Source organism: Cervus elaphus, chromosome 30, assembly GCF_910594005.1.
Source record: "Cervus elaphus chromosome 30, mCerEla1.1, whole genome shotgun sequence".
Lineage (NCBI taxonomy): Eukaryota > Metazoa > Chordata > Mammalia > Artiodactyla > Cervidae > Cervus > Cervus elaphus.
This window is the reverse complement of record NC_057844.1, coordinates 68,032,017-68,045,246: the sequence shown is the minus strand read 5'-3', so window position 1 is coordinate 68,045,246 and position 13,230 is coordinate 68,032,017. Positions and strand designations below refer to the sequence as shown.

General features: G+C 39.3%; 1 protein-coding gene across 1 annotated transcript in view; it reads right to left on the bottom strand.

The window, feature by feature from the left end:
* Positions 1-8,409: 8,409 nt before the first annotated feature.
* Positions 8,410-13,230, bottom strand: part of LOC122687098 (ATP-binding cassette sub-family C member 4-like) — a 324,734-nt gene continuing 319,913 nt past the window's right edge. Inside the window, exon 31 of the mRNA XM_043892538.1 lies at positions 8,410-10,206. Coding sequence (XP_043748473.1) covers positions 10,168-10,206 — 39 coding nt within the window. The 3' untranslated portion in view covers positions 8,410-10,167. The remainder of the gene's footprint in view (positions 10,207-13,230) is intronic.

Sequence of the window (13,230 nt, the reverse complement as noted above, 5' to 3'; positions counted from 1 at the left end):
CGAGGGAGTCACACAAGTGGGGCCTGGAAATTTGAATTTTTAACCAACATCCCATTGGATGTGATGCAGGGGGATCTCTGAACACTTTGAGAAGCATTTAACAGACCTGCCACTCACATCTGTGGGCCCTGGGTCAAGAGTATAAATGAAGCCCATCCTATATATTTAAGTATTTAAAGGTTAAAAGTCAAGCTAACACATTGTCAAGTACACCCTCATAACCCCCTGGCAGGCTGCGATTCCTTGACCCAGGGGTTTGGAGCCAGAAGGCAGGGCAGCAGAGGGAGGGGCCGCCCCAGCCCCCAGTCCTCCCCCTGTTCTTCCCACCTCTGGCTCTGACCCTCTTTGTGTCCTGAGGAATCTGCTGCTCAAGCAAGAGCATTACGACCTTCAAGTCCAAGCTCAGGCCGCCCTCTTCCCGCCCTAAACAGCTGTATCTTGACCACCTGTCAGGCTGGGGACATGGGCCGCAGGAGGAGACCTGCATTGGCACTGGGAGCAGGGGTTCTGGGGTCCAGGTGCTCAGAGCACGGCCTGGAGGGGGAGGGGCTCCAGGTAGCCACGCCCCCTGGTCCTCCCTGGCCGCCTGCATCTAGGGAGGGTGCAACCACAGGAGGACCAAGCAGGGCCTCTAAACCAGCACTTCTCTGACTGTACTGTGAGCAGGAGTCACCTGGGGTCCGTAGATTCTGAGTCAGTGGGTCTGGGGTAGAGACAGGGTTTCACGTTCCTAACAGCCTCCCAGGCCAGCTGATGCTGCTGGTCCACAGGCCACACTTAGAAAAGCAGAACTCTGGGGCAGCATGGGCAGAGGTTTCCTATAAAGGACCAGGAAATACATTTTCAGGATTTTCACATTGGCTAGTCTCTGCAACCCTTCAACTCTGCTGGTGGAGCACAAAAGCAGCCACAGACAAATATTAGTGAATGAAGATGGCTTTGCTCCAATAAAACCTTATTTTTGAACACTGAAATTTGAATTTCATGTAATTTTTCTATGAGACAAATATTCTTCTTTGGATTCTTTCAATCATTTAAAAATATTAATATAGAAACTGTTCTTAGCTTACAGGCCATAAGGAACAGATAGTGGGACAGACTTAGCCCCAAATCTCTAAAACACAAGGATGTTTTAAAATAACCACAACATCAATGTCCAACCTAAAAACAATTATCACTCATTTTTAACATCATCAAATACCCTTTTCGTCTTAATATATAATCACTGTTTAATTTGTCCTATTATCCTTTCCCCGTCCCACAGTAGCTCAGTATCCGGCACTCTATAAATGTTGTCATACTACTTCGCCAGTAGATGGCACTGATAATCGTGGCATTAGTTAACAGTTTACATAAAGGAAGACATCATTTGTATGCAATTTGCAATTATAAATAAATATATGAACACAAAAACTGAAAATAGCCTGTTGACTCTGTGTATCATGCATAAAAGCTCAATACATTCCAATTTCAAGGAAAAATGTTTATGTCAAACAAATTTTAATTTTTTTAAAAAAAGAGGTAACATGGGAAGCTCCTGTCATCTTTACTAGGTCAACAATATTTAGTGTTAAATAATGGAGGCCCTTGTATTTTTATAATTTTCTGTTTAAGAAAAAAAGCAAATTGAATCTATTTGCACAAATGATCTATGTTAAAACTATAAATGTACTATCTGAATAAAAACTTATTTTCCAAACTTGCTCCAGTCTGTTGTGAAGAACAAGGACTTAGGATGTGAGATTTGGATGGAATCTTTAAGCCCATCTAGTTGACCCTTCCTCAGCTAACAGCAGACTTATATCACATTATGAAATCTCATAGCAATGTAATGGTTTTCTGTGCAATTTGCCATCTTTCTGCCAGTGATCTCCCCTTCTTCCCTCCAGCCCAGTCCTGCTATAAACATAAACTATTAAAAATATATAATTACTCAATAAAATTAGTTTCTGACTTTGGCATATTTTGTACAATTCATCTAGAAAAAGAAGTTTAAAAAATCATCAACCTGAGAGTACAAGTGAGATCATAATTACAGTCATACTCCAAATCTCAATATTCTGTCCTCCCACCTGCTTAAATACAACCAGTTCACACAGCCACAGAGGACCCGGTCTACGGGGAGTAGGAGAGGGGTATCTCAGAGCTGTTTCTTTCTATTGGTATATGAGGATGTCATTTATCATTATCATATGTCATGTCATTTATCTAAGACCACACAGGCCATTTGTGTGAGATGAGGGTCTTTTGACTCCAGGCTGACAGGATTCTAATCGGACCTGAAGGTTTGTACTTCATATGCAGTGCTAATATGCTCAACACACTGCTTTTTTAAACAAGTTAAAGTTCTTGTTGTTATAAAGTCTTTAAATTATACCTTTTTTTTTTTTTCCTGCTTGTTACTGGACTATAATATTTTTTTCTAATTCCCATCCCTGCATCAAAAGAAAGCCCTGTCATAAAATTTAACAATCCCAGTTTAAGGCAGTTGAGGGCCTTGTACGTTGTTTCTCAAAGCCTGACAAACTTTTCCAAACTGCTTGGAGAAGATGGGGAAGTCCTACCCAGACAAACTGAATCAGAACTCCTGGGGAAGTTGAAGCAGGAATCTGAATAGTAGCACGTTATTTCTTCCCCATGATTAGCAGTGCCATCTACTGGTGAAATGTAGTATGACAACATTTACAGAGTGCATTTACATTTACAGACACTGAGCTACTGTGGGACAGGCCAAGGATAGAAGGACACGTTAGACAATGATTATATTAAGACGATGGCGAATCTATCTTCTATGAAATAATTATAAATTCAAACACTAAAAGGGTATTTTATGATATTAAAAATTATTGCTAGTTGTTTTCAGGTAGGACATTGATGTGGTTATTTTAAAACATCCTTGTGTTTTAGAGATTTGCACAGAAAACCATTACTTTGTTGTGAGATTTCATAGTGTGATTTAAGTCTACTGTTAGCTGAGGAGGCTCAACCAGATGGGCTTAAAAATTCCATCCAAATCTCACATCCTGATTCCTTGTTCTTCACAACAAGCTGGAGCAAGTTTGGGGAAAAAAGCTTTTATTCAGATAGTACATTTATAATGAGTTTTAACCTGCTAAAGTGTGAATTTTATTTCATCTAGAGTTGAAATAAAATTCAGTGAAATAATGGATGTGAATCTGCTTGGTACAGAGTTTCCTAGACTGATCCATGATCTTAACAGTCAGTTCTTTAACAACAGCAGCAAAAATCTATGCAAGGATATATGTTCTTCAATGTAGTTTTAAATATATCTAAGAACAATATTAAATATGTTTATAAGAGGTTATTACCAGAACAAGACAATGTCCCTTTTACAATGGTACAGCACACCTGGGGAGATCAGGAAATAAGGGTATCTCACGTGTCCATACATGATGCCCATGGACAGGTAAGCAGCATGCTGTCTACTCAACTGTCACCAGCCTGTTATGAGTCATAATTTCAGCACATATTTGTGAGAGTTTCAATGTTCCTTGTATATTAAAACATTTTTTCTACTTGTCTCATGAATGGCTCTGAAAGATCCACAGTTTTAAACAAAAAGTCAATCTTGTGGCTCTGAAAACACAAAAAGTTGAACAATTCAGAATGAAGATAAATAATTTCAGCCTTCAGATCCTGAAAAACTGAAAGGTGAGCTATCCAAGATGAAATAAATAATGGTTTTCAGAAAAGCCCATTGCAAAAATGTCCCAATACTGCAAAACATGCCATTTGTGTTCTTCTCCCCATTATCATGACACCCTCTGTGCTCCAACAGAAACAGAATAAGTGAAGAGACTTGATGTTGGACCTGATATGAAGTCTGACTCAGCCCAAATGTTAGTGCCTAATAAAGGCAGGGTCGTACAATAGAGTTCATTAAGAATGTATTCAGTATACTGTGTTTTATAAGACAAAGTGTAAGCTGAAAGATGCTTAACTTTATTTTTATGTAGTTTTTATAATTTGTTCTCAACAAAATAGTTAAATTTGTATAAATTAATTAATTGTCCATTATAGTGTATGCTAAATCATATAAACTATAATAAAAAACAATTCAATAAAAATTGAGCATAAAATTCGAAAAGCCCTCCCACTAAAGAAAATCTACATGGCAAACAAACAAATGCAAAGATGTTCAACATCACTAGCCATTAAGGAAAATCAAATTAAAACCAAATGATATACCACTACACATCCATTAGAATGGCTAAGATTAAAAAGACTGACAAAACCAAGTGTTGGCGAGGACGTCAGGAAGATGGAATTCTCATTTCTTTCTTAACACAAGAGACATTTATTCTCTTACAGTTCTGGAGGCCAGAAGTCTGAAATCAGGGGGCAGGCAGGCCCACACTCCCTCTGGAGGCTCTACCAGAGATCCTCCTCTTCCGTCTTCCAGTGGCTGTCGGCTTCCTTGACTCCCAGCTGCAGTCTCTCTGCTCCACCATAACGTCACCTCTCCTCCACCTGTCTATCTCTAAAGCTCTGAGCCTCTCTTACAAGGATACATGTTATAGCACTTAGGATCCACCCAGATAATCTAGGATGAATTCTTCCTCTGGAGATCCTTACTTAATCACATAATTTACCACATTAGGTAATTTTCACAGGTTCCAGGGATTAGGATACATATGTATCTTTAGCCCACTGTTGTTGCACCTCATTTTATGCTGATTGGTTTAAGTCTCAGGTTATTGCTATCTATAATCAATGGGTCCAGGAGATGAGAGTCCTCTGATGGACCAGGGGTTTGCCACCCCTCTGCCCATCAGGATCACCTCTCCCTCTAGTGATCCTGATTCCATAGCTATAGGAGTGGCTGGGCATCAGAGAAGCTCCTGAGGTGATTCTACTGTGTAGCCAGGCTTGTGAACCAGTGATTTTTGCAGATCCAAAGTGGCTGCCACTCACTGGGGGTGGCGTGGATGAAAGTTGGGAGGAAATCACAGCCCCCTACAATACAGTTACAGTTGTGCTGCTGTGCTCTGTTGATTAAGCAAAAAAGTCTTTTGAGGAGAGCTACCCTGGAATCAGAAATATTTTAAACTTAAAATTATATTTTCATGAATCCTGTCTCCTACATGAGTTTGAAAAAGAGCATCACATGTTTTCTCGACATTCCATTTATTTTTGTCTGTAGGTAACAGTAGGTAAACATTGCCTGAGGATTGCCTCCCAACAGTTCTTTGTGGTCCTTGTCCACTGTATGGGAACCCCACATTCATACCCGAGCTGCCAAATTTCCTCTGCCTCCCTTAGAGATGGCAGGGGACTGGAGGGTCATGGTAGGTACAGGGACTTCAATAAAGGCAGAGAGTGCTAGGCATTCCTGCTCATTTGTGGTGCCCAGACTCTCCAAAGATATTCTGTAATTGTGTGCATGTGCATGTGTACACACACACACAGCAGGTATGGCTAGCCTGAGTCCTGCAGGTAACATGATGAAAGATAACTCAGGATCCTACCTACAGAGTGCAGGTGAGGAGTGGTGGCCAGGTGAACTCACTAGGTATCACCATATTCATATTTGTAAGCAGGATCTCATCCCTTTATTGTTTAAAACTTTTTTGAAGGACTTTATATCATTTTTTAAAATTGAAGTATTGTTGATTTATAATATTATGTTAGTTTCAAGTGGACAGCAAAGATAATTCAGTTATATATATATATAATATGTACATAATATATGTATAATATATATTTTTCAGATTCTTTTCCATGAAGGTTATTAAAAGATATTGATTATTGTTCCCTGTGCTCTACAGTAGGTTCTTGCTGGCAGAGCTGGTAGGGGAGGACCAGAGCCTGCAGTGTGGGAACAGAGCCCACGGATACATCAGGACATGGGCAAAGAGGGGACCAGGCTTCCCTTAGAGCAGGGCAAGAGGCCTCTGCCCTGAGCCTCACACTTTATAGAGAACCCCAGTCTAGTCCTCTGCTGACACCCCCCTTCCAGTCCCCATGGGATGAAGCCTCTGAGAGCCAAGGGGACACACCTGCCCAGAGCCCTCTCCTCCAGGTGCTTGCTTGGCAAAGTGTGGTCCACAGAGCACCAGCATCAGCATCCCACATGCCCACAGCAATGAAGGTGCAGAGTCTTAACCATTCGACTGACAGGGGATTACCACTATGGTCTAATTTTAAATATAAATATGGTAACAATAAATAAGGTAGTTGAGCTAACTACATATCCAGTATTGTTCTAAAGTACTGCTTCTCACATCTCAGCCACATGCACATCCCCCTGCAAGCGCAACACTTACAATGGTCTCTGGGCTGTTCAAGATCCCACCCATCCCGAGTGTGGACGTCACTGCAATAGCACATGGCTGTGAGTTTCTAGCTTTCTTGAATTTTCTGTACTTATTTCAGACCTGGTTACAAATAGGTCATGAACTGGTACTAGCTCACAGACCATATTCTGTGACTGTCTCTGATGTATTGAATCTTTGCAACTGCTCTCTGAGAAACATACTACTCCCACCTCAACGTTACAAGGAAACTGAAGCACAGTGGGCTTCCCAATCTTAACAGCCCACAATTAACAGGTAGCAGAACTCATATCTAAACCCAGTCAGCAATGCCCAGAGGAGCCAGTATTTGTCCCTAGAAGGCTGACTCCAGAGCTTGTGCTTCTCCCCATGTGCTTACATCATTTTGACTATATGTTAGAAGAAGAACAGTTATAACTTAAGCCATCAGATGAGAACCTACTCAAATACACCCTTTACAGTCTCTTATCTATTTCCGTCCATGCCCATCTTGCTCTCTTCTCTTGGTGGTTAAAAATCACCAAGGTCAGTGATTCCATCCTTTGCTTCTTTGGATGCTTTTGCTCCATCCATCATCCAACCAAAGCAACTGCTCAAGGGCAGATGTTATATTCATTTTCCAGATGAAGAAACTGAGATTCAGAAGTTGAGACTTACCTATGCAAGTAACTAAGGCCACATGGATATATGGTGTCCAGAGACCATTTTGTCAAGGATGGTGCCAGTTTATTATGTTGGTAACTTAGCTGGTTATTTCCTTTCACTCCCAAGTGTCCCAATTGGACACTATGCTCTTTGAACACCCACACTGCTAGCAAGTAGCAGATAAAGAACTGGCATGCAGATCAATGTGACTGACTCCAAACCCAGGGCTTTCTGTTATCCCAGGCTACCTCTTACAATTTCAAAATCATAAAGTTCAGAAAGAATATTTGTTTTCAGTCAATATTCATTCAGCAGTGAGTGTCCCTTATGTGACAGAGCCTGTGCTGCAAGGCTAGCCAGGTGACTCAGTGGTAAAGAATCTGCCGGCCAGTGCAGGAGACGCGGGTATGATCTCTGGGTCCAGAAAATCCCCTGGAGAAGGAAATGGCAACCCACTCCAGTATTCTTACCTGGGAGATCCCACGGACAGAGGAATCTAGTGGGCTACAGTCCATGGGGTTGCAGAAGAGTTGGACACAATTTAGCGACTAATGAACAACAAAAATGTGATAGACATTGTGCTGCAAGATGTAATTAAAAGTAAACAGGGCACAGCTTCAAGTTTTAGAAGCTCGTGGTTTAGCAAGAAAACAAACCACCTATGAATACTCATGGTCAGGGTAGGCTACATAATTTACAGAACCCAATGCAAAATGGAAAAAGAAGGGATCCTTGTTCAAAAATTAAGTATTTCAAGATGTTGAGAACAGGCACTAACCAAGCATGGTTGGGTTTAACAAATGAGATGTGACCAGGGTATCAGAGAAATAAGTGTTAACTAGGATGATGAATGATCTTGAGATTGCTTCCTAGAAGAGGTGACAATTGGACTGACCCTACAAAATGAGGATTTCTCCCCTACATGGACTTTCTCCTTTATTTTTTAAACCATAGGGTATTGAGGAGAATCAGTTACTCAGTCATTTTAGTTAAACATCAATCACCAAGAGTTTCCGTCACAGTATACCCTCATAACCTACCTCTGGAGCTGTGACACATGCCATTAGGGGCATGCAGATGTGCTGTTCAAACCTCCCTTCATGGACTCGTTGCCCAGCCACTAGAAGGGCTGCTGGTGGGCAACCTTAAGCCACCAGCCTCTCTGGGCGCAGCCTCTGTACAATGACCCAACCAGGTGGATGTATGAAGGCCTGGCCAGTGGGTATGCACAACAAACCCAAAGGTTCATCACATCAGAACTCCCATGGGGTCAGCTCAAGTCATCTGGCCAGTGCTCCAGCTTGATCTTTTCCTCTGCCCTATCCCATTTCTTCCCTCTTAATTTCACAAGTGCTGATCCTAATGGCACACTTAATACACGTGCCAATACTGAACTCCATCCAAGCCTGCATGTCAGAGAAGCAACCTGTAACACGTGTCAAAAAACATTCAGTTCTTGGACAGGATTTTTATTTGAAAATACTGTTTACACACATAACATTTATAAATCACTAAGTAAAATATAAAATGGAAACAAGGACTCTCTGTGTGACTGTGGTTACCTTTGGTTTAAAATCCTCAATCTAATGTTTGACTAAAACAAAATTAAGTTTTATGTTAATAACAAAAGAAAATTAATATGTTGAACCATATGAAACTACCATTTTTATAGGTTAAAAAAAGGTTGGATGTAATTTTCACATGGTTTAATCTCATAGTAAAAAGCAATTAGCATTTTAAATTTAGAGAACATTACACTTATGAATAACTCATGGGTAAAAGATATAATGAATAAAATTAAAAATTAGAAAATATCTAATACTATGGTTATTGATCAGTGCCAAGTACCAAAACTTGTAGTTGCAGCTAGAGTCTTAGGGGGAAAAAGTGGGCTTTATGTACTTAACTTTCAACTTAATCACTCTTCTAATATAAGTTTCTAATTTAAGAATTTAGTGAAAAATATCTCAAAGTAAATGAAGAAAAGTTAAAAGAAAGAAAGAATAATATAGTGGAAAAATTAAACCCACCAAAGGATCAATCAAGCAAAAAAACTTATTTTTTGAAAATTAATAGGAAAAACTCATTCAAGATTTTTCAAGAAAAAAAAAAAAAAACAAAGCAAAGTCACAAAGTTAAAAAGCAAAGAACAACATAATTATAGATGCTGCAGAGATGAAACATTTAAGATACTATGAATAATTTTATGCCAGTCAAGCTCAAAACTCACAGAAACAAATCCACTCCTAAAGGAATAAAACTTAACCAAAAATGACTCTGTAGAAATAACACACTGAAAAGTACTAAAATAATTACCAAAAATTAACTAGATGTTGATTGTTGTACAATATTGTGGATACAATTAATGCCACTGAATTGTATGTTTAAAAATGGTAATATGGCAAATTTTATGTTATCTATACTGTACCATAAAAAAATGTAAAAAAAATCCCCAATCTAGAAGACAATCAATGATCATGTCTGCTCTTCATTATCAAATGCCCTCGAAGGGTTCCTATTTTGAGAAAGCAAGTTTTCTCTCCCTTATCTTTTAAGAAATAAAATGAAATATTGTCCTTCTGAATCTTAATCACATATCTTCTTTTTGGGGGGCACCACTCTCCCCTGTAATATTACTTAGAGTATATCTTTTGTTTTTCCTATCAGTTTTCTCTGCAGTATTGTAACCAGAGTTCTTTGGTTGGATAATTGATCCTAGTTATATTAAAGGCAGTTGTGAAACAAAACAGCAACTTCATGGTCTTCAAGTAAACAGAATCCTTGATATAACTGGAAAGTAATATGTAATTCTGGGAACTGTAAAAAAAAATCTGTGACAAATTTGCTTTATAACTTAGAAAATGACCTAAAGCTCTGGACTCTCTCAAGGCACAAAACCTGGGAGACAGCTTTTATTGGTGGCTTGCTTCTCTGATTTGGATAAGGAAAAAAATAGTATAAGCTGTAAAAATAATAAGTCATTTTGTAAGAGTTTGAAATCACTGTGTGAAGTTGGAGAGAGATAAATCCAAATAAACAAACATCTTGTATGTGTATTTACACATATTTGTTGCTGGTATAAAGAAGTGCGATATAGTTTATGCAGGGCAAATACTGTTGGAGAAATGCCTTCAGAATAGACTTGACTTCACAGGAGGATCACAATGCTATCTCAAAAATTGTTGAGATTAAGATCTGTCCATTGGAAGCATTCATAACCACATGGTCACTGAGCATCATCTGGATAATTCCTTTGGAAGTACACCTGAAAAAAAAGAAATAAAAACAACATGCTTAAAAGCTGCAAAGTCCCTCCTAAAGCAACGCATTTCTAGGGTCACTTCTTCATGTGAAGCAAATCATAACACTAATGGAGGCACAATTTTAAGCCCAGCAATGTGTTTATTCTATGAAGGATGTAGCCCCATTAAAATCCTTAGTGGGACTGGGCTGAATGCCAAACATGATTCCCTTGAGTTCTGATCATTCTGATTCACAGATAAGCTTTAATCACTAATTGATAACCAAAATCATTTTACAGAATTAAAACATGGAGATAAATTGTAAACAAGATGACAAAGAGGCTGGGAAATCTAGTGTCTGCATGAGGGTTTCTCACTTTCACACAAAAATGAGCACCATCAATCTGGATGTTAATATCAGGTTTGCCAGGCCTTTGAATTCTTGAATTTTACCAATTTCTAGCTGAACTGGAAGAGATAGAGGTTTTCTGATAAATGTATAATCAGAACATAAAGGAAGTGAAATGCTGTCAAGTTTGTTCCATAATCATCAGTTTTTGTAGTTTCACCTTATCTTGGTTTCTTGACAAATGCACATAACAAAATGAAATAATGTCAAGACTTGTGAGCTCTTACCTCTAAATGTGTTTGGGTGAAAAAGAACTTCAGTCATTTTTTTCCCCAAATAAGAACATGTAAAGTTTTGTTTGAGTGTTTAAAACAGAAAATGTGCCATCTATCTAAAGCTGACTCATGTCATGAACTAGGTTGCTAAATCATGTGACTCCATATTCATTTTATAAAACCTGATTCTAAGTCCATTTGTAGATGCTATCAACAAAGTTATCATGAGAGATAGTGGGTTTCACATATGAAACAGAAAAGCTCTGAGACACCTACCTTTATATTAGGTGTACTTTTTCTTTTGTTATTTGCACACTTGCTACTCCCTAGATAGCACTGCATGTGAAATGCCACATATCAAAAGGTCCCTTAAGTTAAGGAGAAAAACAAGAAATTCTTCAAGAATGTTTAGGGCCCATAGATGAAATCTGAGGCTAGTTCCATTACAAATGCAAGGATTTAAAAAACGGGTGGGGGGCGATGCTTTGGACCCAGTGGTTCAGAATCCACCTGCCAGTGCGGGGGACACAGTTTGATCCCTAGTCCAGGAAGATCCACATGTCATAGGGCAACTAAGCCCGTGTGCCATACCTACTGAGTCCACATGTCTCTACTACCAATCCCGTATGCCACAACTACTGAAGCCAGTGCACCCTAGAGTTCATGCTCTGTAACAAGAGAAGTCAGAAAAGCCTGCACACCACAACTATAGACTAGCCCCCTGCTCACCACAACTAGAGAAAGCCTGTGTGCAGTAATGAAGACCCAGCATAGCCAAAAATAAATAGATAAATAAATAAATAAATAAATAAATTTAAAGTAACAAAAGCAAGCCCTTTTGAGATGGTATTGTTGGAGGCACTCAAGTTGAGGGGCAGGCCCCCACAGGAGCTTCTTTCTCTGTATACTCTGAGGTGGCAGGGTCCTGCCTGCATGAGCTCCAGGGGTGGGTATAAGCTGATGCTGCCACATCAGACTCCAGAGGCAGGCACAGACAGGTGCCACTACCACCTCCAAGGGTCCTGTGAGTTGGTGCAGGTCACTTCCCCCACCTTCTTTGAAGCGTGCATGGCTCACCACCACTACCGAGGCACCCATGACTGGGAGCCAAGTGCCCTCCTGGGAGAGTGCACATGCCATACACCCACACAACTGCACACCCCTATTAAGGGGAAAATAGCCAGCATATGCTGAGGAAATAGATGGCAAGCATCAAAACCTAAAACAGTCCTCCCACCAAAAAAAAGAAAAAAAAATTAAATCCACAAAAGCTACACAGGGACACTCCCACATATAAATAACCGTCTAAGACAACAGTAGATAATTGTTTCACCTAAATTCAGAGTAAGAGAAACATAAGCAAAATGAAGAAGAGGAACCACTCTCAGTTAAAAGACCAGGAGAATTCCCCTGAAGGAACAACGAAACAGATCTCTTCAGTCTAATAGACAGCAAGCTCAAAAGGAGCCAATGAAAATACTGAAGGAATTAAGAAAGGCTATCAACAGAAATGCAAATTACTGGGAAAAGGAACTAGAAACTATAAGGATTCAGGAGAATGCATTTGCTGAGACTAAAACTGAGCTCAAGGCAATGAAGAGCAGAATGAATAATACAGAATAAAGAATAAGTGACCTGGAAGATCAAATAACGGAAATTATTTAATCAAAACAGCAGACAAAAAGCCAAATGAAAACTTAAAGCAATATAAGGAAGCTATGGGATAATATAAAGCAGGCCAATCTATATATAATAGGGATTCCAGAAGGAGAAGAAAAAGAAACGGGGGTTGAAAATGTATTTGAAGAAATTATGGCTGAAAACTTCCTAGATACAAGATGCACAGACAGCCCCAAACAAGATGAACCCAAACAGTCCTATACCAAGACATATTATGATAAAAATGGTAAAAGTTAGAGATAAAGAGCAGATTCTAAAGACAGCAAGAGAAAAACAAAGAGCTCATTTAAGAGAACTCCCAAAGGCTATCAGCTGATTTCTCTACAGAAACACTACAGGCCAGAAGGGAGTGGCAAAATATATTGAAAGGATTGAAAGAGAAAAAAAATCAACTCAAAGGACATGAATTTGAGCAAACTCCAGGAGACGGTGAAGGACAGGGAAGCCTGGCTTGCTGCAGTCCATGGGTCACAAGGAGTTGGACAGGACTGAGTGACTAAACAGCAATACTCTACCCAGAAAGATTGTTTAGAATGGCAGGAGAAATAATTTCTCAGAAAGCAAAAACTAAAGGAATACAGCAATACTAAAACTATCCTAAAAGAGATATTGAAAAGTCATCTCTAAATAGAAAAGAAGCAGGAAGATATAGGAAGGAGGAAATCACAATTGAAAAGTAAATCACTTAAATTAGTGATACTACAGATCAAAAAGAAAAGAAAAGAAAAAAAAAACTTTGTGAA